Source organism: Balearica regulorum, chromosome 1 (assembly GCF_011004875.1).
Source record: "Balearica regulorum gibbericeps isolate bBalReg1 chromosome 1, bBalReg1.pri, whole genome shotgun sequence".
Taxonomy (NCBI): Eukaryota; Metazoa; Chordata; class Aves; order Gruiformes; family Gruidae; genus Balearica; species Balearica regulorum.
The window spans coordinates 186,984,686-187,007,642 of NC_046184.1; the positions used below are offsets into that span (position 1 = coordinate 186,984,686).

Sequence of the window (22,957 nt, forward strand, 5' to 3'; positions counted from 1 at the left end):
TTTGGCTTTACAGAATATTTTATTTGGAGAGACTTCTCATGTTATTGAATATTGGTTTTTATTAAGGCAATTCTGAAGGGGCTGGAGGGGCAGGAGGAGAAGAGGGAGGGAACTGAGTCAACGGGATTGCATTAAGGCAAAATTCCCTTCTTCTGCATTTCACCACAGTAAAATCCGTGTAAAGGCCAGAACAGTAAATGACTTATGCCAAGGAAGAGATTCAGTGCAAATATAACCTACTGACTATCCGCAGATGGGGCTAGGTCCTTGACTGAGGCGAATTGACAGCGCCTTGTTAGCTGCAAAGCTAGCTGATTTAGCTCCTTTGAGGATCCCAGCCTGGGTTCAGGGAAGCATTTTAGTATGTGTTTCATATGCAAGCACAGATTTAAATGCTCTCCTGAACCAGGGCCACAGCCCTTTGAGTGCAAGTCTGTGAAGTTAAGAGAGTTTAATTTTTATTCACCACATAAATATATAATTCTGCATCCCTTTGGTTCATTTATATTGCTACTAACTGGGTATATCCCCTTAGTTTCTTTAACATGTTTTTCATTTCTATCATGCTTTGCGATCTGCTTATGTTTTAAGTGTATTGTGACATAAAAATGAATTATCCTTTGGAGAGCATTTCTGGCAAAGGTTCCAGATTTTGGTGTTCTTGGAGGACCAGGTTAAAGTATGTTTTTTTCAGTGAGTAGTAATGTACTCTGTGAGTAATGCCACTGACGGCACAGGCATAACTTGCAGGGAAAAGTACTGCTCAGATTACATACCAGCAACACATCACAGACCCCAAACACTTCTCTCTTTCTACAAGAATTTCCTAAGAGGATCCTACTGTTCCAAAAATATAGTCACTAATACTTGCATTGGCTTGGGGAAACCCTTTCTGTTATCCTGGGTGCAAACCGAAGGAAAGTATGGCAGAAATGCTACCAAAAGCATGAAGACATTTTCAGGCAGAAGCAGTATATAACATTTCATGATCCTAAAAGCTGTTTGTACATCCCAAGACAAAGATCTCCAGGTGACCTCTGACAGAAAACCCTGGTATCCATTAATAAAAGGATATGTATAGGCCTTGCTATTGAAAACTTATTCAGGAATATGAAATGGGTATATCTAGCAAAGTGGAAAATAAGGCAAAGAAATCAAGCACATGTTACTGTTCAAAACAAAACATTTCCTGGATACACTCGGATACACAACTTTTGTACGATCGGGAAACATGTATAACATTCACACCTTAAAAGCATGAGCACCTTGCATTTTTCCTTGATACGGAGAAGAACATCCAGTTTGAGGGAACCAAAAGGGTGAATATCAGGCATCAGTACAAGTCTTTTGTGCTTTAAACTTTCTTCATGCCTTTTCCCATAAGGCAAGCAAACACTGTCATGACCATTTTGGGTTTTACTTCAACCAGGTCTTCTGGAAGGGCATAGACTCTTGCTCCAATTTTTCTTGCCATAGAGATGGCATATCTGCATTGCAGGGGTGAAAAAAATGCAAAAAACAACAAAGAAATAAATAAATTAGTGCAGTAGCATTAATTTTCCCTCTGTTAAGAAGTTTTTAACATGATCAATAGTAGAGTGGGTTTGGAACTTCCTTACTGATTCATCAAAACTAAACTTCTCTATACGAATGTATGAGAGAGGTTCATAGAGAACTGAATTTCTAGTAAAAGGTGGAGTGTATTCCCTGATGGTTAGAGCACTGATTATCTGCAGCATGGGACACTGCAGGTCAAACTCTGCTATGAAACATTTAGTCTCCTATCCCCTGAAATATTATCCTCTCAACGAGCCACTCTGGTCTTGCTCCTCCTCAATCTCTGCAACTCAGTCTTTGCACATAAACAAATACACAAGGATGGAAAGCAGAAGGCTGATGTTGATGGAGATCAGTGTTGCTGGAAATCAACATTCAGGGACTTCTGCTTGAGTCACACCCAGAATTTGCAAGCTGACCTTCCCATCTCCATGCTCAGAGTGCACTGTTGCATGGCTACTGGCTGTTCTCCAGTGGATATGTCTTCTCTCTATTTTTTCATGAAAAAAAGCTAGAAAATCCCAGGTTCTTCCCACTGCAGAGCACATACGTTTTTGAAATTCTCCCAAAAAATGCAGAGAAACATGTTGGGGGAGAGAGGGGTGAAGAAAAGGAGGGGAAAAGAGGAAAACATCAGCAGAGGGATGAAGAAATCAAGTATGGAGAGAAGCACACATAGGATTGCAAGGAAAGAAAGAGAGCAGATGGTAGGAAATGGAAGGGGAAGAGTGCAGTGGGAAAAGTCTTTATAAAAATGATGGCAGTTCTGATTGCCTTACAGTCATCCTTTTCTCTTTTGTTATTGCCATATGGCAAAGGAGAAGCTAAGCTGATGGCCAGGCTGGGAGGTGATCTGTGTAACTCTGAAAGGAAAGGGAGATGCCCCCAGGATTGGCTCTCTGCTAGGAAATGGTTTGCACTCAAGAAAAAAAAAATCAATATCCACATTGATAAAATCAATTTTTCAGTCATGAATCCTATCCTCCCCCTTCTCTCTTAAATATGCCCTTGTTCCACCTGTATGTGACTAAAGAGGTACCATGACCTCTAATCACTGGTTTCTATGGCTCACTATTGTTGGCATTGTTCTCTGATCTCTGAAAGAATTTTAAATTTAATGAGAGAAAATAGGAGCTTGTGAAGCCAAGTGATTTTGATCCCTTCAAGGGAATTATAAAGCAGGAATTATAACATTACACACTTCATTTCCATTGATAGTCTTTTTTACTGCCTAACTCCTAGCCTTCATGCTTCTAACTCTGGAGGTATTTCTCAGTTGAGGTTGTGCCAGATGAGAATGATAGCAGAGCAGTTTCCAAAGACAGAGTCAGGCAAGCCTGAGCAGGTAACCCGTGTTAAGGTCACTTGGCATGAACGTACTTAGCATTATTTAGTTTCTCCTCATCATTCAGGTCCTCTGTTTTCAAGAGGTCATATTTGATTGATCCTGGTTGAATGGCATCAATGAGATCCAGGACTGGCATACTGGTGCTGATTTTGCTATCCTGCATAGATGAAAAATAAAATTAGATGCAAGAACAGGATGACAGATTTCCCACAAAGCCAGAGTCTAGGCTTGAGAGCAATGGACGGCTCAGTCAAATACCATTTAGATCTTCGCAAAGGGCTACTTAGCATCGCTTTTCATTTAAGGCAGACTAAGAACCCTTTCAAGCATTTTTTTTTTCCCTTGCAATGGATGAGACATCATTAAAGCAAAAGATGGGGTGCTGGGCTAGTGAATTTGCTTCCTGTGGGGAGATGACACTGATACACGTCTACTGATGGGAGGTGCGAAGGGGACCAGCTGTGTGACTCCTCAACTCATTACATGAAGTCTGATGGATCTGTCCTCGCCTGATTTACATTCACTGTGTTACCCAGCTTGGGAAGTGTCACAGATGCGTTAGCAAAACTAGAAGCTCTCTGGAACTGGTCTGTCTCTGCGTTTATATGGTACATTGCAAAATAGGGCAAGGAGCCCTGAATGGTACTACCAGATTGTAAACTTATTGCTATTGTTCTTTTTAATACTGGCATTTGTAATTGCTGTTGTTTAATAACCAACAGCACAACAGTTCTTTAATTCCAGTCATCGTTCCTGGCTCCACACTTTCCTATGATTTCCTATGTCAAACTGTCATTCAAGGTGTTTCCTGTTACATTCATATAATGTTTCTGTTACTTTTTCATAATAAAGCCCCTGGAGTAAAATTTGTGTATCTGAACATGCCTTTAAAAGGGAATGAAAAATAACCGAACTATGTAGTTAATTATATCATAATGTAGTGTGTGCATGTATTTGCATATATATGTCTATATAGCGGCAACATATATAACATACACACAAACACACGGAGTAAGAGATTCCTAAGCAGCAAATTCTAACAAAAAACTCTACCTTGAAACTGGAGATGGTTGAATCCTTCCCGGCTGCAGTCAGTGTTTCATTGACCCAGCTGACAATGATTTCATCATTGACCTTCTCTCCACCACCAATGTCTTCAAGGATATTCAGGGTGTACCTTAAGAGGAAAGCCAGGATACCTGCATTTGCTCAAAGCCTACCGTAACCTCAGAACCATGCTGTACATGCGCAGCTTGACTGGGATCATGCCAACAGTCCTCTTAGACCTGATATTGCCCGGCTTCCCACACACTCACAGTGTATATGAATTCTATTATAACACGATAGTTAATCTAACTGTGTCTGATCCCAGTTCCCTAATCACTGGTTTGGGAGTGTCAAAAGTTTTTGATACCCAAAATTCCTAAAAGGTCTCTCTTAGTGGATCTCGGTGTAAACCCCCTCATTCTCATAGTGCTTAAATAAATAATCACTGACCTTAAGGCCAGAAGGGAATTGTTATGGTCATTTAAGGCTGATCTTCTGCATAAACACAAGCTTATATGTCAGCATACACCTTGGAAAGACATCCCAAACTGAGGTAAGTAATCACCACATCCCTAGATTAATTACCTGCCTGATAAACCTATGCCTTGCTTTATAGGCTGAATTTAGTCTGTATTCAGTTCCTAACCACTGGGTCTCTTCACACCCAATTATGGAGCTCTTAAATACACATACAAACACACACACATGCAGAATTACATTAAAGTGGGGATAGCTACTGAGTTGCATCCACTTCAGGTAGCAGATTACAAAACTTCTGCATCAATTCCTTGTTTCCAGTACATTCTCCCCATTCCCTGATACAGAGACCTTTCAACTTCTTTTTCTCTCTTCCATGCAATGAACATTTATTCGTGCTACACAGAGAGTGACAATATTGATCTTCTGCATGAGCTGACTGTAATGGCCTTGCCCACAAGATAACGTGCTTCCTGATCGCATCCCTAGCTATGAGTGAGCAAAAGGTTACGCTATCTTTGCATTTAAGTGCAAACAGAAAAGTGAGAAAGCTATAGCCTGTACAGCCTTCTTGGTGACAGCATCAGCAAACTATTACAGTGCAAACTGAGTATACCAAAACACTTGGAAGTTTGTGTTGGACTGCCATACCTTCTCATCAACTGCCAGATTAAGGCCAACGTGAGCGTACGGTTTCCTTCATTCAGATCTTGCCCAGCGATGCCAACAAGGGAAAATTTGGCTTGATTCTTTCCCAGTTCCACTGCATAGTTGCAGTTTTCAAGCTGTTAATGACAGGGTCAATTAGCATGGTTCAAAAATATAGAAAAAAGACAAGACACTGTTACTTTAAATTCTTTGGATTGCTTAGCCCAGATCCTCCTGGGCAAACAGGAGCTTTGGGGCTCCGTGATAATACACCTGTTTGACTACCAGAAGCCAGTTCCATCCCAAAAATACCATGTTAAACAGTTAACATAGAAGGAAGCGTCATACTTCATCATCAGGGCCTGAAAAACAGATTATCCTGGAAAATACGAATCTATGGCTCATGGGTACATCCAGCATCATGGCATTGCACTGAGACAAAGGATTAGTGTCCTAGTCAATATTTTAGGTCAGTTAATCACTCTGGCCTAACTGGATGGAATTACTCATCCAGATAGCTGGGAGAAACCTTTGTATTTAGCAGCAATTCTGTGATCAGTTCTTGAGGCATCTGGTCAAGAATGCTTATTATCACTGTCTGTCTTTGATGTGGAAGGCAGCGATCCAGACGACTGCAATTAAGCTGGTGCCATATGACTCACAGTGAAGATGCATTATGATTGGTGACTAAAAAGTAGCAAAAGTGGTCTGCAAATGCAGTTTTAAAATATTGACACAAAAGGTGTCTTTTTACTTTACAAATACTGTTCACCTGTCAACACAGCCAGTGATTCAAATATATGTTTCTTTCTCAGGATGAAAAATTATTCACTGACTAGACAAAAAATGATTTAATGTGCTGTACTTGGGAATTGCAAGCAACATGAGTGTCCACATTGCTGTTTGAAATGATATAGACATCCTTTGAGGATCGGGCAGCGCTACTGGAGCTATTCCAGCTTTTTGTACCTTCTTCATGTTGCCACCCAGTTTAGGATACGGTGGTTTGTTCACTCTGTTCCAGTCTACTGGCACTTTGATCTTTTCATAGAGCTGGAAGATAACCAAGGCATCTGACAGGTCACTGAAAACAATAAAAAAGAAAGATATATCAAAAGAACAGAGGAAAGGAACCCAACTAAACTATTAGTAGAAGTAAATGTAGTTTCCTACCAAAAAAAAAAAAAAAGAAAAAAAAGAAAAAAGCATATATTCTTATAGGGCCCAAAAGTTTTTATGTTTTTGTAAACATTTTGCTGGCTGTATTTATCATCTGAAGGAGGTGTAATACCTCCTCTTACCTGTATAAGTGATTTACACGTGGATTAACGCCCAGGGAGTTCATCCAGTTCCTGAACGTCCTCTCTTCCCTTGTCTCACCTAAAACAACAGATACATCAATCAACAGGCCTGCAAAACACAATACTCCAGTAAAATAAAGTGTCTTGTGATGAAACCATAACTCAGAATTTACAGCACACTAAACCATAAACAGAAGGAGACACTGGTTGACATGTGAAATAAGAGAGCACAGTGCAGCATGTAATATTTCTTCATGCCCTATATATTATAATATTTCAACAGATCAGCCTTGAAATGCCTTCAAGAACTCAAGAACAGCCCCTGCCCTAGCATGAACAGTTTCACTATGAGGCTGAGAAAGAAGGAACTGGAGCTCAGCAAATGATCCGTACAATGGTGGTCCTGACCCCAACCCAGAGCAAGCAAGCAGCAGGTTTATGTAAGATCTGATTTTTAAATTATGTTCTCAATTAAGGGAATGCCAGATCAACCCTGATTTTAACTAACAAGCATGCTCAATAGTCCGTATTGGTTCAGACATCCCACAAACATTTTTGTCTTTCAACATGTGCTATCCACAGGACAGTCCCCCAGAATACCAGAAGCGACATGGAGGTAAAGAGCAGCGTCCCTTTCTCAAGGCTGCCTGTCCTAATGGTGCAGCGAAAATATGTCTGAAGGACAGAAGGTTAGGATAACACATCGTCAACTCAGAGCTGGGGATACTGTGCCGCGGGTGGCCAGAAACACCCTTTATATGCATTTTCCTTACCTTCAATAGAGCTCCAGTCGATGTCCTGGTTCTCTGGCTTATGCAGGGCAGGGTATTTGTTGAACAAGTTGGCGATGAAGGCCAAGTTTAGCTTTGGGTTCCCCCGGACGACGTCGGTGGCCGTGACGAACTGGCGGCAGCCCAGCCGCTCCGCCTGCTGCAGCATGCACTCCGCTCGCTGCACGTCGTCCTTCTCCTGCGCCGGCAGAAAACGGGGCCGTCAGCCTCACCCCACCACCCAGCACTGCACGCAAGACCCACTTGGGGTCTCCACGTGTGGAGCTAGGTGTGGGGCTGTTAAATCAGGTCCTTGTCGGATTTATAGCTATTTCCTTTCCCGCTTTTAGTAACAGCAGGTCTGTGTTTTTAAATGGGCTTTACCTACAATCCAGCCATCTCACCATCTTTCTTTTACAGTTATATTCCATAAAAAAAGAGATGGCTTGATGAAATTCCCAAATAAATGTATTTAAATACACTTGTTACGTATTAGTAGTTCATCAGCGCGGTTCAGCGGTTGTTAAGGTTTCAGCGATAATATCTAACGAAAGTCAAACACATCATTTAATTCTTTGAAAGCTTTGATTTCTGAAATACAAGATCATGTTGCAATGCCAAAAAGAGTTTGCTTGTTCTGGCATCTCAGTGCAACTCTGTGTTGGCCAGCAATGCGAGTAACAGACAGAAAATATCGGCATTTACTCTAAACTTATCTCATCTTACCCTTAATCCTGACATGTCAATAGTAATAGCCGGAATGCCTTCTTCATCTCCCTTGGGGGCAACTTGGTTCAGCAAATGGTAATAAGCTCTTGAGTCCTGTGACAGACAGAGAAATTAAAGGGAGGAAAAATTACATCTAAAGCTCAGGTTTTGCACGCCAGTGCTCTCCTGAACAATGTGCCTGCATGCTTCGTTTTTATTACATCAGTCATTGGGCTACATAATTAAATTAATTAAGCTGGAGGCACTTAGAAATTCCTACTTTATGCTGTATTTGCTGGATCTATTTCTTCCCTAAGCCAATATATACATGCTGCAGAACATTAAACACACGAGACAAAATGCTGTGTGTTGCACTTATAGAAAGGACAGCAACAACAAAGAGATATTAGAATTGACTTAATCTGAACATTACATTAGAGATAAGAAAATGCATACCTTTATAATGCTGTAGAAGTCAGGCTGCTGAGCATTTAATAAAAGAAAATGCAGAAGGAGAAAGCAGATATTTAAAGTGGATTTCAAAGCAACGCTAGAACAGTTATGGAAGAGAAAACATAGTTTTCAAGGACAAAAGTTAAAACCGACAACAGTATCAGCATTTTTCAGGCAAAAAGGCAGGAACAAGACAAGGATTTAACATGTTGTGGCTTTAATATTTTATGAAATGTAATGTTGCTTCCACGTGTGGAAAATATTAATCTCACTTCAGAAATAATTCAAAGAACTAAAAATAAAGCTACATGTTAGTGTCTAGAGACTTGACTAACTAACCCAACTAATACTCTTCAAAATATAAAGCAGATTACCTGAATTGTTTTAAATCTTATACATCTGCATTACTATCCACCATATCTAGAAATGGTTATTTATAACAGAAGGGAGGTGGAGAGACACAGTTAGAGAATGGCTGTAAAGGCTGGCCTCTGAGGGGTAAACTTGCACCTTATTTTCCAACTGTAAATATGGTAAGTGCGATTTATCTTTCAATTGCAAATATGATTTAATCAGTTGCGTTATTGTTCTCTTGGCCAGCCTACAGAAAGATGGGAAAGACTCCATTTCCTTCCCTTTCCATGGATATCCTCCAGTCACCTCCACCCAGTGAACCAAAAATCTGTTACAATAAAAATTGTGTTGTCGAATGTGACTCTCAGACTCTCCTGTTGCCTTCTCTAGTGTTTTTTTTATCCTGTATATCAAGTAAGTCATGGTAAATGACTTTTCATGCTTCAGTTCCTGGTGAAGCCTACAACCAGGCAGCTCTTCAGCGGGGCTTTTCCCATGCTATGCTGGGAGTGGGCAGGTTGGGTCATGGCTGTGGGGTCGGTGTGCCGGCAAGACCCTGGCTTGCCTGGAATCCAGCTCAGACACCCTCCCTCATATATCCCCTACAGCACTGGGATGCTGGGTGAGCCTCACACCGTAGCTTTAGTGTCTGAAACTCATCAGTGTGTACCACTGAGGTTCAAATACATCTGTCTAGGAAGAATGAAGGTCCTACAGAGAAAGCTCTGCTGAAATCTGCATCCACAAGTCCATGAAGTCCCAAGTATGTGAAAGATTCTGCATAGACTAGAGATCCGTCCTTGCAAGTGCCTCCCCATCTAGCTATATTATTTTGAATAATCTCACTGATTTAAAACTTGCAGGTAAGTGCATGCAGGGTTATAGCAAAGGTTGGGAGGGAGAAGCACATAACCCAGGTGCTGTACTGAAGGAAAGATCAAGTAGGGGAATTGGAAGAGCCCCATCCTCTTCCCCTACACCTAGTTACGTGTCTGGGTAAGGTCCCAGGTCAAGAGGCATTTAAGGACATTTAAGAAAGAGGAGAGCCATAGAGGCAGGCAACTGAAAATACAGTGGTAGAGTCCGTATGCCCTGTCCAGAGCCAGCAGCCATTCCTTGCCCAGATGTTTGGTGTGCTGGGGCTGGCAGTGATGACTGGGAAGTCAGGAGGAGGAGGAATACTACTGAGAGGAAAGGTAAATCCCACTAAAATGATTTTATGTACCCTGCTCCATGTGTTCGGCAGAGCAGTCTCAGCTGCTTGGATTGTTTCAGTGCACAATCCCTGTTTGGAGGACAGGGATTTGGATGTGGACCTGCTGTTTTGCTGTTGTTGGCCAGTGTTTCTCATACCTTGATGTCTGAGCTGAAGTTGTTGACTTTGTTACATCCTGCATTCTCCAGGTGATAGTTTGCCCACCTCAGCAACAGTTCCTCTGGAGACAACTTCATCAGATCCTCCAGGCTCTCTCCCTCTCTCAGAAGAGCGATCAAGGCTAAGCAGGGAAAAAATGAAAAAATTAATGATGTTGTGAATACTTGTAGAGGAGAATGTATAACTATTTTCTCTCTTACACATTTTGCTACACTAGTTTCTAAAAGTGAGCAACCAAGATGTTGCCAAAATTCAAGCTGGTTTAGCATGACAGAGGACATAAACAAAAAAGGTTCTCAACAACAAAATGAGGACAAGGCTGTTAGTTGTGTATCTAGTAGTGGATCATACAGAAACAAGACAATTTCATTGTGGTCTGAGAACTAGCAGATTTCCTTGCCTCAGATCTTAGTGAAAACAGGATCATTGAATCATAGAATAGTTTGAGTTAGAAGGGACCTTTAAAAGTCATCTGGTCCAACCCCTCTGCAATGAGCAGTGACATCTTCAACTAGATCAGGTTGCTCAGAGCCCCATCCAACCTGACCTTGAATGTTTCCACGGATGGGGCACCTACCACCTCTCTGGGCAATCTGTTCCAGCATCTCACCACCCTCATTGTAAAAAAATTCTTCCTTATATCTGGCCTATATTTACCCTTTTAGTTTAAAACCACTACCCCTTGTCTTATCACGACAGGCCCTGCTAAAAAGTCTGTCCCCATCTTTCTTATAAGCCCCTTTTAAGTATTGAAAGGCCACAATAAGGTCTCCCTGGAGCCTTCTCTTCTCCAGGCTGAACAACCCCAACTCTCTCAGCCTGTCTTCATAGGAGAGGTGCTCCAGCCCTCTGATCGTTTTTGTGGCCCTCCTCTGGACTGGCTCCAATAGCTCCATGTCTTTCCTGTGCTGAGGGCTCCAGAGCTGGATGCAGTGATGTTAAGCACAGGGACAAGATGGGAATGAAAAAATCAGCACAGACTTTCTGCAGCTTAGATGAAAGAAATCTCAGTGACTTTCACACTGAAACTGGATCCACAGAGGTATTCTGAAGAACTTGCATATGACTTTATGGGCTCATGGGCCAATAGGGTTAACTCATCTATCAGTTGGAGAAGATACCCTATTTATAGAAACATTAACATAGTAGTTGTGTTCATAAAAGGAGGAAGAGGCAGGAGGGAAGGATAGACTCTTGTAACTGCAGTATGCTCAGCGGATCTCGGGAGCACTAAAGGCTTTAGAACAAGTTTTGAAAAGAACAACTAATAACATGAAAAGTAGTTGTTATGTGATAAGAAGGGAGAGTGTGTCACACCACTCTGATCTCCTGATATCTTTTTAAGCCTTTTTTAAGATGAAGGAGGGTAGATTTAGATTAGATACTAGGAAAAAATTCTTCTGTATGAGGATGGTGAGACACTGGAATAGGTTGCCCAGAGAAATTGTGGCTGCCCCCTCCCTGGAAGTGTTCAAGGCCAGGTTGGATGGGGCTTTGGGCAACCTGGTCTGGTGGAGGGTGTCCCTGCCCATGGCAGGGGGGTTGGAACTAGATGGTCTTTGATGTCCCTTCCAACTCAAACTATTCTGTGATTGTATGGTTGTATGATTCTGTGATTCTATGGTCTTTTGTCGTTACTTGAAAGAAAATGGATTTGCTGCATAAAAGAAATTGTGGAGACCTACTGTATCTGGAGTTCCATAGATAATTTTATATAGGGTACTATGGGGTTAAACTGAACTAGAGGGTGATAATAGAAGCATTTGAAAGTAAACGGTGGATTTTATGAAGAGAACAATATTAACATTGAGAGAGTAGGCTGGAAGAAGGATTCTTGTGGAGTTGATAACAGATTGATTTTTGGATTAATGTTTTCCTTTTTTTTTTTCATCAATTAACTTGGCACAAATACTAGCAATGTGCTAAAAATTTGATGATTATATTCACTAGGTGGCATAGTCAATACAGAGGAAGTTCAGGATATCAGACAGAAAGAACTAGATGACTAATGAAAATGGAATGTAATTTAATAGTGCCATGTTCAAAGACATTCACTAGGGAATTGATATGAATAACTGCTATTAGCTAAAAGCTTATACAAACAAAATATGAGAACAACTTGAGTGTATTACATGTCTTCTGAGCTACTCTGATTCACCATGTGATATGACCAGGGGAAAACCAAACATGATATTAGTGTATCCCAGGTATTTCCCATAGAGATTGGGATGTATTACTGCTTTGATACCGTGTTCTCATGAGAGCTCATTGGAAATACAGTGTCCCATATTCAAGAAAGGGGAAATTCACCTGGAACAGCTGCGGAGAAGGGCTATCTGGGAAGGAAAGAACCTGAAAAGAAATCAAAATGATCTTGGCTTGTCTACCCTGACAAACTGAAGTCTCATATGAGAAGCGAAGGAGAAAATACCAGAAAGAGAAAAACAGCTATTAAGCAGGGTAAGGCTGCCTACAAAGGAATGGGAACTGCGAAGTCTGGAAACTGGTGGCTCTAGCTATGAAAGGGATAGAAATGTGCAAGGGGTGAAGCAATGAAGGTAACACCTGCATGGTAACTGGAGGAAAGAAGTGTCACTGTTGGTTGAATGGACTAACCAGAGGCACAGGGAACAAAGCAGCAAGATGAGATGCCATGTGGACTGCATGTACACACCCACAGCCTCACGCTGAAGATATTTCATGGAGAATTTTGGTACTGGTGAGACACGTCTGGAGTGCTGTGTCCAGTTTGGGGCTCCCCAGTACAAGAGAGACATTGACAAACTGCAGCAGGTTTAGTGGAGGGAGACCAAGATGGTTGGGCTGGGGTATGTGATACATGAGAACAGGATGAAAAAACTCAGTCTGTTTAGCCTGGAAAGAGGTCTGAGAGGGGAACAAGTATTGTCTTCAACAATTATAGAGGGGCCAGATCTGTATTTTCCCAGTATTCACAGCAAAAGGATGAGAAGTTACAGTCACAAGGTGCAGGAAGTGAAGTTCATACTAGATAGAGGAAAAAAAATCACAGAGGGGATTCCACAGGCTGTGGAACGGGCTGCCCAGAGAGCACTGGAAAAGGCCCTGAGTAACCTCATCTAACCTTGAAACTGGTACTGCTGTAAGTGGGTAGTTGGATAGCTGAACCAGAGGACCTCCAGGGTGGACCTCCAGAGGTCCTTCCAGCCTAAATTATTCTGTGAGTCTATAATTCTGATTTCACAAAGAAAGAGGAGATGTTTGGCAATCAAGAGCAAGAAAAGAGCAAAGCTTCCTGAATGCAGTGTAGCATTTCCTTATCCCAGATTTAGTGCCAAAACACCAATATACTTGGGTGTAGACCATCATTCCTGACCCAATGAGCATGAGATTGGCTCTGCACACAGAAACTTAAACACACCCTTGGACTTTGGAGTGCTGGAACTTGTGAAGAGCAAGGGAAATTAGAGCAGTCAAGAAGACAGGCAACAAATACTTGAAGAAAAAATTGAATTAAGATTTTTTTAAAAAAACAGCTTTATCCTAAAGACTGTTCAGTGATAATCATGGAGCACTGAAATGAAGACCTATACATACCTTCGTTCCTGCTGATTTCTATGTCAGCAAAGAGTCCAATTTTGATGACTTGCCATAAAAGACCCAAAACCAGGTAAGGTTTCCCTTCTTTTAAGTCTTCAGCTCCAATGTTAACAACGTGGCACCCAATGGCTGAAGCGGAGTTCAGGGCCAGGTTCAGATTTTCCTAGGGAAAGAAGAGAACTTCCAAATGATGCAGTAACTGGAAAGCTGAGGATACAGGAAGGGTGCACAGCCAAAACCTTTGGCAAAGGCAAAAGACACCATGTCACAAGGCATTGGAGCTCAGAGCATGTGTCTGCATTCACAGTGATGTCCTGGCTCAATCCTGGTTATCACAGCCAGGCTCTCCCTATAGCTAATGCACAAGCACACGTTCAAGTGCAGGCTTAGCTTCATCATGGGGCAAGCTCTTCTCCACTCAGTCTTGCACACATGGAGGAACGAGGGAGCTACAATCCAGTCGACCAGCAGATATTCCAGGTTCGGCTCTCCCTAAGCACAATGCAAAAGCCCTAACAGCTAAGATACAAATAAGTTGCTGGCTGGCAATGTATACGTGGTCATAAGAATCAGTATGAATAGACCTGTTGAGTTTTTAACCTTGCGGTTCAGCCAAGGTCAGAATTGGTCAAGCCTGGATATTTTCTTTCTGAACTTTGGAGTACAGAGTCCTGGTCTGGAAGCGTTCAGCAGAAGCAGAGGGATTCTGTGATTCACCGTGAGGGGCAGAAATAAAGTGATGTTTCAGGAATGTTATATTCCTTCACCACTTCATTCCCATTTAAAACGAAGGGTAAAATAAAATCTGACCCACGTGTCTGCACTATTTAAAAAAGGTGGCTTGGTAAACAGAGGGCAAGTAAAGCAGGCAAAGAAGCTTGGAAAATATAATTTATCACACAGATTTGCAATGTTTCACATGAATTTAATCATTGCTGGCATGACAGAGAGATTTGATTAGATACTAAATGCAGAGAGAGTTATAGTGCTCATAAGCTAAAAAAATTGGAGCGTTTCAAATTAATTACCTTTTCTCCACCAGACAGCTGTAAAAGGGTTAAGTTAAAGTGGAAGCTATATTGATCAAATCATGTCTACATGTGACAGGGATTGATCTGAGCTGCATCACTAAGCTATGCTGCTGACCAAAATGATTAGAACTGAAAAATGTGGTATACAGCATAAAAATCCAATTTAATGGCTTCTGAGCTTACTTGAGCCTGGCTAATGTTCCATCAAATCAGAGTAGCTGAGGGCTAAACTGGGTTAGGTTCATATCTATTCCATATATCTATTTATATTCTGTACCCAGATACATAGATGCTATTCATATAAAAATATCTCTCCACATACCGCTGAGTGAGAAACACAATAAACTTTAAATAGGTGAAATTTTTTTTTTTTTGTCCAATTTTTACATCATATACATGTGCATGTAATAGAAATAAAGAAGGGATTCTGTATTCAAGGTGAAATAGCGTGGACTAAAAGGTGGGCAAAGGCTGTGGTCCCATCTCAGGCATGTTGCATACCATGGTACTCTCTAGATCACAGTTAATGTTTTGGTGAGGACATCAGACTGCCAGTCCATGGCCATGCTTGTGTGACCTTGGATGTGAGGTTCAGCCTTCTGAGAGCTACTCCAACTGGAACTGGTGACCTTATTATCTAGTTGCTCTTACATTCATATGGCATCTACAACAAAGGTATCTAAAGCTTTGAACTAGTAAACATTATATATTGGGTTAAAGTGCAAATATAAACACAGTTTGTATAGTCAGATTGCTCATATGTTTGGAAAGAAGCAGAAATATGTCTTTATGTCTTTATGACATGGACCTGAGCATTTCACTTTGGCACAAACTACTTTGCCTGATTGTGTTGGGCAGGAGCATGTTATCTCCAGCATTTGCTTTTAAGTTATTATATCAAAGCATCCTAAGGGGAAAAGCAAAGAATCTTTAGTACCTGTATTGTGAAGGGCGTGAGTTTCTTTTTGTTGATTGTTCTCTCGTCAATGGTATCTGGCACTGAAAAGTTGATCATCTTACTGGAAATAAAAGAAAAAACAACAAGAAATACACTACTAGCTATGCGTGCACAAAATAATACAATATACCTTTTGTCACTACACTGTAGGACAAGTCAAAGAGCTGGACAGTTACTGAACAAATATAGATAGTCAGCCTCTGGTTTTGCACGTACACACACAGGCACATACGCAATACTCGAGAAATTCTTTTGGGTCACGTGCAGATTGTACTATAGGTGTGAGGCCAAAAATCCCACGAGGTGAAGTTGTGTGAGAAGTTTATTGTGCAGAAAATTTCTGTGAAAAGACTCACTATCTTGTGCTGCTTCATGTGAACCCCAAAAAGTCCCTGGACAAAAATAAAACCAACTAACTCCTCAAATTTCACTGACTTAATCTTATTGCAAGGGTCTGGAGGCAAAGACAAATGCTCATTTAACATGAAAGAAGCTTTATATTTTCAAAGAGGAAAAAAAAAACAAAACCCAAACACAAAACCATAGCATTATTAAGGCCCTGAATCTGCAAAGACTCATAAGCTTAATGTAAAGTCAGCAGCTTCCATGTAAGTAGAGGTGTGAGCTTCTGCAGACTCATGGTTCCTATTTGTGAGAAAAATAAGTATTACTTACCAAAGCACTATGCCATCACCAACAGCCTGGAAGAGGTCATCTGTTTCTGGATTCATTGGGACCACGTGTTTACAGTCAGGGTCCTTCTCAAGGGCTTTATTAATCCAGTTGACAAAGGCATACTTTTCTTCCTCTGTGGACACAACATTAAATCCATCAGTTTGTTGTGCAGTATCTCTACCATTGTTTTACTTATAAAGGCAGAACTCCTGGGGGAGAAGACTCTCTCATCAGTGTGACTGATCAATGAACGCCCTACAAGGGAAGAAGGCTCTGAGGAGACAGGCAAATGATCTGAAGACAGAAATGGGCTTGAGATGGTTAATATTCCTTCCATACTCCTTCCCACTGACTGGGGTTGCCCAGTGTCACGAGGGCAGACCTATTATAGAAATTGGTAATGAAGTTCATGTGATTCAACTGTATGCTGCAGTTGCTATGCTCTGCTAAGCATAATTTGTACTTGCACTGTAATTTGAATGCATTGTTGTATCACTCTATTAAATTGAAATCCCACATAACTTCAAATAAGTTCAAATAAGTGAAGTCTTTACTGTACATTACACCTTCTGTGTGTGGAATATCTAGAAGAGCGTGGCCGGGATGTATTGAACTCCTACAAGGAGCATTCAGAGGGTAATGGGCAAATGTTCCCTGTAGTCCAAGAGGGCTGTAATGTAGCTACCCTGTACCAGCAGCAGCTCACACCACCCCCAGAAGCTCAGAGGAGGTGTCCTCTGTGCTCAGGTGGGTGGAGACCTTGGAAGCATCCTTTGCTCTCCATTCTCCAGAGTTCCCTGTCCCTGAAGAAGACAGCCAAAGGTGGGACCTCCTCCCTGCAGAGCTGCTTCAGAGTGGTCTGTGCCCAGGAAGCAGCAGAAGCAATCATGGCTGCCCCAAACCTTCAGCTTGGAGAAACAGACTGGGAGAAGACTCCTGATGGGGTCATGCCCTCTTTAGAAATAGGTCAGGAACCATTTGGTTACAGGTGAGTTTACAGAGAAACTACCAAAGAACTGGTAAAATGTACAAGGAAATAGGTGAGCAATAGCGGGGAACCCATGCCTTGCCTCGCCGGTAAGTGGGGACAGCAATGGGCCAGACCTTGTGCTGCTGCAGCTGTGCCAGGAGGCTGTTCTCCAGCAGAGCTGCAATGCCTTTATGGTAAAGGAAGCTAAGACAGCTGGAGCTTCCTTCCACAGCCACAGCTCTGCCCACCCTAGTAAACTGGCTCACACTATTTTTGACAAAGACCCTGCTCTGGTGCTTTGTCACCTTCACAGCTCTTTGCCTTGCACCAGCCTCGCCTGAACAGCCGCCGAAGCTCACCGAGGCCAGAGCACCTGGGTTTGCACCAAGATAAGGTGCAGGTGATCTCCAAGGGCACACTTGTCCCTTGTTGCTGTCAGTATAGGACAGCTGTACCTACCTGAGTAAGAGTGTTGTGTGCCAGCACTGGACTGCTCGGATGTCCCACCGATAGCGCAGATCCCCTCCTTTTTGTTGATTTGTTTTCGGAATGACTTAGCAACGTCATCGCTCTTCAGGTTTTGGAAAATCTTTCAAGCACAAGAGGCAATTTTAAAATTTTGGCAAATTAAACCAAGATAAAACAGGGAGCTTTTGGGCCAGGAGACACCTCCTCTATGCTTCATACATAGGCAAGGACAGCTTGTGTGGTATTCAGTGAGTTTCTGTATAAAATCTGTGTAGCTACTGTGGTGGAACAGGATCATACGCAGCTTTTAAGTTGTCAAAGCAGTGAACAAAGGTCATCTAAGTCACAGAAACATACGTTATGAAACCACGGAGCTAAGATGTGCAGGAGGAGGGCCTTTAACAATTTCAGTTTGAAGAAAGGAGAAGTAAAAATCTGTTTCTCCATCCCAAGGGAAACTCCACTATTTTAGCATTTGCTTTTGTCCCAGTTCAGACCAGAAAAAGAAACAGCTTTTTAATAGAAAAATATGCCCCATAAAGTTTTCAGTTTCAACCTGCTAAAATTTTTTGTAAGCATCTAGCTAGAACATAATATTTTTGCAACTTATAGCTGGAAAACTTCATCCTGCTGCATTAACCGAACAGAAAGATATTGTCTGTTCAACACACAGCTGCATTCATGTAACTTGTCTCAGTTAATTGCAGGAATTCTAGTTTGGTTACCTCCTGCGCTCATTTTTTCCAGGGAGAGGACTCCTTGGATTAACTAGGTGCCCACGAGACCTTGTGCTTGTGCCTCTGCTGTGCCCTGGGGACCACCTTGAGTATCCCACCTGGCATCTTACTGACTAAATAAATAACATCTTACTTACTGAAATAAATTCATTAAAACTTATCCTGCCATCCCCCGTGGTTGTCAAATTCTGAATGAGTTCTCTGGCTTTATATCCTGGGAGAGGGAGATTGGCTGCCTTCAACACATCTGTTAAATCATTGGCGTGGATAAAGCCGTTCCCACTGATATCTGCAAAGATTAAAGCAAATATTTAGATTCTACATCAGCCTAATGAAATTTCATGCACACAAAGACTGTTGTTTTTATTTTACCTGGGGAAATGTACTTTATATATAAAGATTTGTTATCCTGAAATCCCGTATTTTCAACCCCTGCAGTGTCATTCACACCCAAGAAAAAATTACAATCACCATTTAACAAAAATTCACAGTGATGAATTTATGGTTTAGACGTATAGTAATATCTTAACAAAGCTATGTTTAGATGGATATAATTGACTTTCCAAGGTTTATATAGAGACAAACATGTAAGAAGTGATTTATTGAGGGGCTATCCTGTCTACAGAACAGCTAAAAAAAATGGATATTGATGCAATACAGAGTTATACCCTACATATGCATATAGACAGAGATATAACTTGTGATTTTGGCCTCTTTTCTGCATCTAATATCATCAGAAGTCATGAGTTTAGAGGCTTAAAATAAAAACTTGGGTGTTTCTCTGTGATGGTGCTAACACGGATAGCCCTGCTGAGCCTGTTACAAGAGCCAGGGCCAGATTTTATCAGAAGATCACTAGTTTCTGTTAAAACACTATGTTTATGTATATAGTTTTATATATATATATATATAGTTACATATGGTTGTATATTTAGTTTTGTTTTTTATATAGCTATGTGCTTCTTGTTCTGAAGGCTTTTTTTCCCGAGCCTAGAGCCAAGGTGATTTCATGAAGCATGTGCCGATTTCCTGCGTGGTAAGTTGCAACATGAGTCACTTGTTGCGTGCAGCAAAAAGGCACTCAGCTCTCAGCACCTGTAGCACAGGGTAATACAGATGCAAAGAGCATCCTATCTATTTTTGAAGTCATACAACAAAAGGATCTGGACTTGGAGAGGGAAATGTCTGGGTGATGAATGAGCGCTTCTCTCCAGCATTTGCTTTGTCATTACATCGGGTGTACTGGGCACACACAGTGACCAGATGTTTAAGATTGCCAGCCTGGACTACTGTGTGCTCAGAAATCCAACAATCATCACCTGAAGCAATAAGGACAACTGATTAACACATAATCCAGCAAGGCTGACAGATCTGCAAACAAAAGTTAAGTGAGCAGTGAGAAACACAAGGACTTTTTTCTTAGAATTTGGGCAGACAGTGATGGATCTGCATGACTTTAAAGGAGGCAAATCAGATGAGACCTTTAAAGGCTTGGAAAGGAAACACACACTTTAAAAATATAGAGAGCTTGAAAGGCGATAGTAAAGGGATTACAAATTTTGTAGCAATTTCCACATCTGTCGTCTCCAGACTCTTCTTCCCCAGAGGGAGTACTCAGTTTACATTAAAATTAAAACTTCTTGCCTTCCAAATAATTTGCCAGGAATATACAATATTCTTAGGAAAACACTTGAGAGTATTTCCAACATGGTTTTCTGTACAGCTTTTGAGGTTATTTCATAAACCCTGCTACTCATTGCCCTGCCATCTGTCTCCGGTAAGAGGCCATTGCTCTGCAGCGTGCTATGTGGTTTCATCTAGGAGCTGTGCAGTGGCAGGAAAAAGACTTTGTGGTTTCTGTGACACAGCAGATCAGCGCTGGTCAGTACATGAGAAAGGAGCCTGCCACAGCTTCACACTTCTGCAGCATCTTTCCTGTTCGCTGTACTCACCGACTTTGCTGAAAGCCTCTCGTAGCTCTGCCATTTCCTCCTCCGAGAAGTGTGCTGTCGATGCCATTTCTTATTTCTCCGAGTGGCGGGTCTGTAAGAAGAAAGCACTTGTTTTTATTTGGTGCCTTTTTGGGTTTGTAATCATGATGAAGAAGAGGGTGTTTCACTTGGATTTTCAAAGTCTCAGAGCAGTTCCCCATAGCTGAAAACCTAGTTCCTCTCTGCATCCCCAAATCAAGTGAAGGGGTAAAATCCTGCGTACATAAGATACAAATCCATGTCCCTCCTGTTGTTTTGTCAGGCCCTGCTCAAAATCCCAACAGTTTTATTTATGCTAATTTAATTGAAATCAAATCCTACCTCTGCTAACTTTTGTTTCTCATGGAGAAAGCGGACAAAATTGTGCTGGTTCTCGTTATTCCTCTTTTGGAAATACAATTCACCACCTGCTTCTTCAGCAGTGCTGGCAGAGAAGCCGCAGCCATGTCTGCTCCTGCGGCTCAGGGTTGGAGCCGGAGCCCCGGGGGATATTTGCACCACCTACCTTTGGGTACCTAATGAGGAGGCTGGTCACCCTTATGGGATGGATGGATGGATGGATGGATGGATGGATGGAGAGAAGCTCCTTCACAAGGTGTTAAAATCACCAAGTTGGGCTCCCCAGAGGGCTACTTCTCTTCCTGACAATGGGGAGAGTTTAGGAACTTGCCCCGCAAGGTACCTAAGCTAGTGCCTGAGGTTGGGTGGCACTTTAGGAATGGGTGGCTGGAAGGAGTTTTCCTGCCTTTCCTCTCATCAAAGATATAAAGCAGGAGAAAGGATTGATTAGACTGTCCCTTTCTAGGCACCTTTCTTAATAATCAGAAAGGGAAAGTTTACTTCCGTTTGTCTCATCATTTAATACACTGCCAGAAGATGCACATTATTCCCCTCTGCTTTTTCATGCACCTACTGTCCCTTGCATCTATTCATGAGGAAACTGGTCAGGAGAAAGACTATCTATTATTCTGTATTTGTGAGAATTACTCTAGTGTCCTATATCTCTTTAAGTATTAATTAACCAAGCAACTATTTAAATAGAATAGAATGGAAACCTGAGTTGATTCTGGAAAGTGGTTGCTGTAGCTACTGTGTTCAAATAAGGAAAAAAAAACATGCAGAAATACATTATTCCCAGACTAAAACCAACATTGCATCCTTCAGGCTAGGATTCCAAACTTTATAGAAAGATATACAGGGACAATTTTAAAAAGTACAAATTTGCTATAGTCCTCTGCAAAGACATACAGTTGTATACAGCCTATATGGGCTTCAGATTTAATGCTCTCCTGAACTCATGCATTGATTCCTTCTGTCTGTGAGAACCACTATGGACATGGCTTTGAAACAGCCCAAAGGCAATCTCACGTGGTTAGCTTTTTGTCTGCTGTCTCCCTGTACGATCACACACCCTTTATCTTCCTCATCACTGTGATTTTAGGGTGAGGACAGCTTCCAGAGAAAAATTTGTTCAAACACTCCAACCTTCATAAGTAGAGAAACGTAGCATAATCCATAATGTAATCGCTCTTAGGGCACAAGAACCCATGTGCAGTTTTCAGCACAACAGAGCTGGTGATTGCTACTGAAATATTAATATACTGTTAAAAGTGGCTCTAACCAGCATACTTTCAAGGATTACCTGCAAAAATCTCTGTGATCCACTAGCAACGTGGGTTATGTAGACTACAGTAAAATTAGATCCATAGTCTTCCTCCTTCATCCTGGTATCTTCCTGCCCCTGATTCCTCACTACCAATCTTTTTCTGTTGCATGCTGTATGTTTTTGCAACATGTGGCTTACCAAAAATGCACCTGGGCACATGAAAATCTTACACTACCACAAGAAAATCCATATTCCACTGCAAGATCATCCCTTCCAGTCCAGTCACTTGATCAAGCAATATAATTTGCAACACAACTTTTAATAGCATTAAGACTGTTCTAGAGCTTAACAAATAAGAAACATCACAGGTTGTTGCCTATAACACTACTTTTGCAAAGTGTTTTATAACCTTGAAAAAAATTATCACCAACACAAAACGGACTTTTCTTGATTGCAAAAGAAGTTGTGGCCTCTGATCAGTAACTAACTGATCTGTTAAATACAGACAATCCATTAATAGTACATATGTGTACATGCACAGGCATTTATAGTAATAATACGTAATAGGATGAAGAGCTTTGCTGTAATGAACCCTTATGACATCTTTTTTATTAGAAATATTATCCACTCTGTTGTAAAGGTGGCTACGCTTAGCAGAGAAGTCAGATGAATCTCTGAACCCAGTGCGAGAACTGGTTCTCGATCACCCGAGTAGTAGTTGTACTCGGGTGACGGAGGTATCGTCACTGCCCGCTCCAACACATAACTGAGTTTCTTCTGCATTTTCATCCCCTTAGTATCTCTTTATTTCAGCCTGTCAGCTCCAGCATCTAAGATCACCTGGTCTCACCGACTAAAACCCCACTGTCTGTTTGCACAGGGATGAGATTTGGACAGGCACCCT

At 41.5% G+C, this 22,957-nt stretch overlaps 1 protein-coding gene across 2 annotated transcripts in view; it reads right to left on the reverse strand.

The window, feature by feature from the left end:
* LCP1 (lymphocyte cytosolic protein 1) overlaps positions 1 to 22,957 on the reverse strand; it is a 49,759-nt gene continuing 26,802 nt past the window's right edge. For both annotated transcript variants that reach the window (XM_075741828.1, XM_075741827.1), the window contains exons 2-16: positions 20,409 to 20,499; positions 18,594 to 18,745; positions 17,711 to 17,840; positions 16,282 to 16,414; positions 15,586 to 15,667; positions 13,615 to 13,780; positions 10,017 to 10,159; positions 7,875 to 7,970; positions 7,152 to 7,347; positions 6,379 to 6,457; positions 6,047 to 6,161; positions 5,081 to 5,214; positions 3,959 to 4,082; positions 2,938 to 3,062; positions 1 to 1,487 (exon numbers count right to left, since the gene is read on the reverse strand). In XM_075741828.1, coding sequence (XP_075597943.1) covers positions 1,355 to 1,487; positions 2,938 to 3,062; positions 3,959 to 4,082; positions 5,081 to 5,214; positions 6,047 to 6,161; positions 6,379 to 6,457; positions 7,152 to 7,347; positions 7,875 to 7,970; positions 10,017 to 10,159; positions 13,615 to 13,780; positions 15,586 to 15,667; positions 16,282 to 16,414; positions 17,711 to 17,840; positions 18,594 to 18,745; positions 20,409 to 20,475 — 1,875 coding nt within the window. In that variant the 5' untranslated portion in view covers positions 20,476 to 20,499 and the 3' untranslated portion in view covers positions 1 to 1,354. The remainder of the gene's footprint in view (positions 1,488 to 2,937; positions 3,063 to 3,958; positions 4,083 to 5,080; positions 5,215 to 6,046; positions 6,162 to 6,378; positions 6,458 to 7,151; positions 7,348 to 7,874; positions 7,971 to 10,016; positions 10,160 to 13,614; positions 13,781 to 15,585; positions 15,668 to 16,281; positions 16,415 to 17,710; positions 17,841 to 18,593; positions 18,746 to 20,408; positions 20,500 to 22,957) is intronic.